This window comes from Anoplopoma fimbria, unplaced genomic scaffold (assembly GCF_027596085.1).
Source record: "Anoplopoma fimbria isolate UVic2021 breed Golden Eagle Sablefish unplaced genomic scaffold, Afim_UVic_2022 Un_contig_943_pilon_pilon, whole genome shotgun sequence".
Taxonomy (NCBI): Eukaryota; Metazoa; Chordata; class Actinopteri; order Perciformes; family Anoplopomatidae; genus Anoplopoma; species Anoplopoma fimbria.
Window position 1 is genome coordinate 1 of NW_026554010.1, and position 2,066 is coordinate 2,066.

Genomic DNA, 2,066 nt, shown 5'->3' on the forward strand with positions numbered 1-2,066 from the left:
CATCCTGGACAGGCCCTCAGCGCCCTGGGAGCAGGTGAGGACGCTCATGAGGACCTGCCCGTTCTCGTTACCCACGTTGGTAACCCAGGCAGCCGTGTCGGAGGCGGTACCGCGAGCTTCTTCGTCATCTGGACAGAGAGAGAATAGAAATGTTAACGTGGAGCATAAACACACAGATGTGGTGTCACAGCAGCTGAAAGAAAATATGAAATTGTGACAAACTCTACTCGTCTTCTTGGTGGAATCCATCTTCAAGATGGAACCGAAGGTGGACGTGATCCTGGCCTTGTGCTCATCCAGCCGCGTCAGGACGTCGTAGCTGTAGACCGTCAGCAGCCAGATGGGTGATGGCAGGGGGGGCATCTGGGGTGGAGGTGTAAACTGCCCCCCCACTGAGCACAAGGCCAGGAACTGCTCGCACACGGCGAGGTAATGGATTGCTCTCCGCATCCAGGCATCTGAGTGCTGCTCCCGCAGGGTGTTGTACAGCCGATTCGCACTGTTGCCCAGAGTGCGAGACCTCAGCTGAACAACCACCCTCATGTCACAGGACAGCCTGCAGAACCACAACACAAACATGATGGACAGCTGGTCACCGCAGAAATACATCAAACAGGAAGTTCAACACAAACAAAAGAGAAATAGATATTCAATGTCTTACTTATACGTAAGTACAGCTGGGAATTGGCAGCTGTAGGTGGGGGGCAGCTGCCTAATGATGCCCTGTGACCATCCTCCGACCTTCTTCTTACACCGGCGGCAGTCCAGGTACTCGGTGGCCATGAGGTACCAGCCGTCGATGTCCAGGACCCTCCGGATGGTCCTGTAGAGCCCAGCCTTTGTCATGGACCCAGTGCACAAAGGCTGGGGGCATGTCAGCTGCAGATGCCAAATCCGCTGTGGCATCCAGAGGAACAGCCGACATGCGAAGAAGGGGTCGGGGGACGCGGGAGGCTGGTTGTAGACAGGCCGGGCTTGTGGGGGCGACCACCAGAGATTCAGCTCGCTGATGAGTCGAGACCTCCCACTGCTGTCCCCGGTAAACAGCACCCGACCGACCCACTGCTGCTGCTCCACAGTGAGAGCTGCCCTCCAGGACAGAGGCAGCAGCTGTGAGACAACAACAGAAACATAGAGGACACTTTGATACCCCGAGGACAGCACGTTATGAGCGAGGACAGCAGGGACACCTCGAGTGTTTGACAGACAGCCTTACCTCAGCACTGCTGGCAGGAGGAGGGGGAGGGAGGAAGGCTGGACCGGGCACCTCCTCCTGTTCCTCCACGGAGACGACCCGACAGGTTGCAGGCGGCGGTGTCCGGGTGGAGGCTGCAGGCGTCGGTGTCCGGGTGGAGGCTGCAGGGACAAGGGTGTGGCTCCACACCTATTCAATCATGAACAGAGGTGGGAGTGGGCCTTCATAAATACTTCCCCAAGACTGCAGATCTCTTTTGCTTTGGACCACACAGGAACCCACACCCTTGTCCCTGATAGGCTGAGACTTGTATTGTAATGTACATATTTTTAAAGTGGTTAAGGTTTGTAGAAGATTGTACAGTGATGTATTTCACAAAACACACAAATACAAAGAACCAGTGTCTTTTATTTATGTAATTTAATCATAGTAAATGTGACTTTCTTCTATTATGTAATAGTGTGACCGTGTAAACATTTGTAAAGCATTAAATCTCTCAGAAAGTAAATAGAAATAGTGTTGTCAGGTTATCCCAATCATGGTAAAAGATTTAATTTAACATGTACATTGTATTTTACTGTAGAGTAAATGATTTAGTATTGAAAGAGTACCTCACACATTTTCTTCAGCTCAGCTCATTCAGAGCATCACCGATGAAGAACTGCAATTATCATATGCCAAGGATTAGATGAGTCACTGTAGAACAGACCATTTGCAGCATTCAATAAATAATACAAATTGAAATGACCATGTTCTCTACAGGGAGTCGCTGTGCATGCAGTCTGTCTCTTAATTCAATTTGTGGAAAATAAGCATTTAAAATGTATTTATTGGTAAAACATGATTGCAGAGTGACAGCCAATGAAATGGC

The 2,066-nt window shown here is 50.3% G+C and overlaps 1 protein-coding gene across 1 annotated transcript; it reads right to left on the bottom strand.

Annotated features, from left to right (window-relative positions):
• Positions 1-14: 14 nt before the first annotated feature.
• Positions 15-1,356, bottom strand: LOC129116997 (uncharacterized; the record flags this gene model as incomplete). Its single annotated transcript, XM_054627600.1, has 4 exons — positions 15-128; positions 228-556; positions 662-1,110; positions 1,217-1,356. Coding segments are annotated over 4 exons (1,032 nt in total), but the record flags the coding sequence as incomplete, so codon positions are not given.
• Positions 1,357-2,066: the final 710 nt, after the last annotated feature.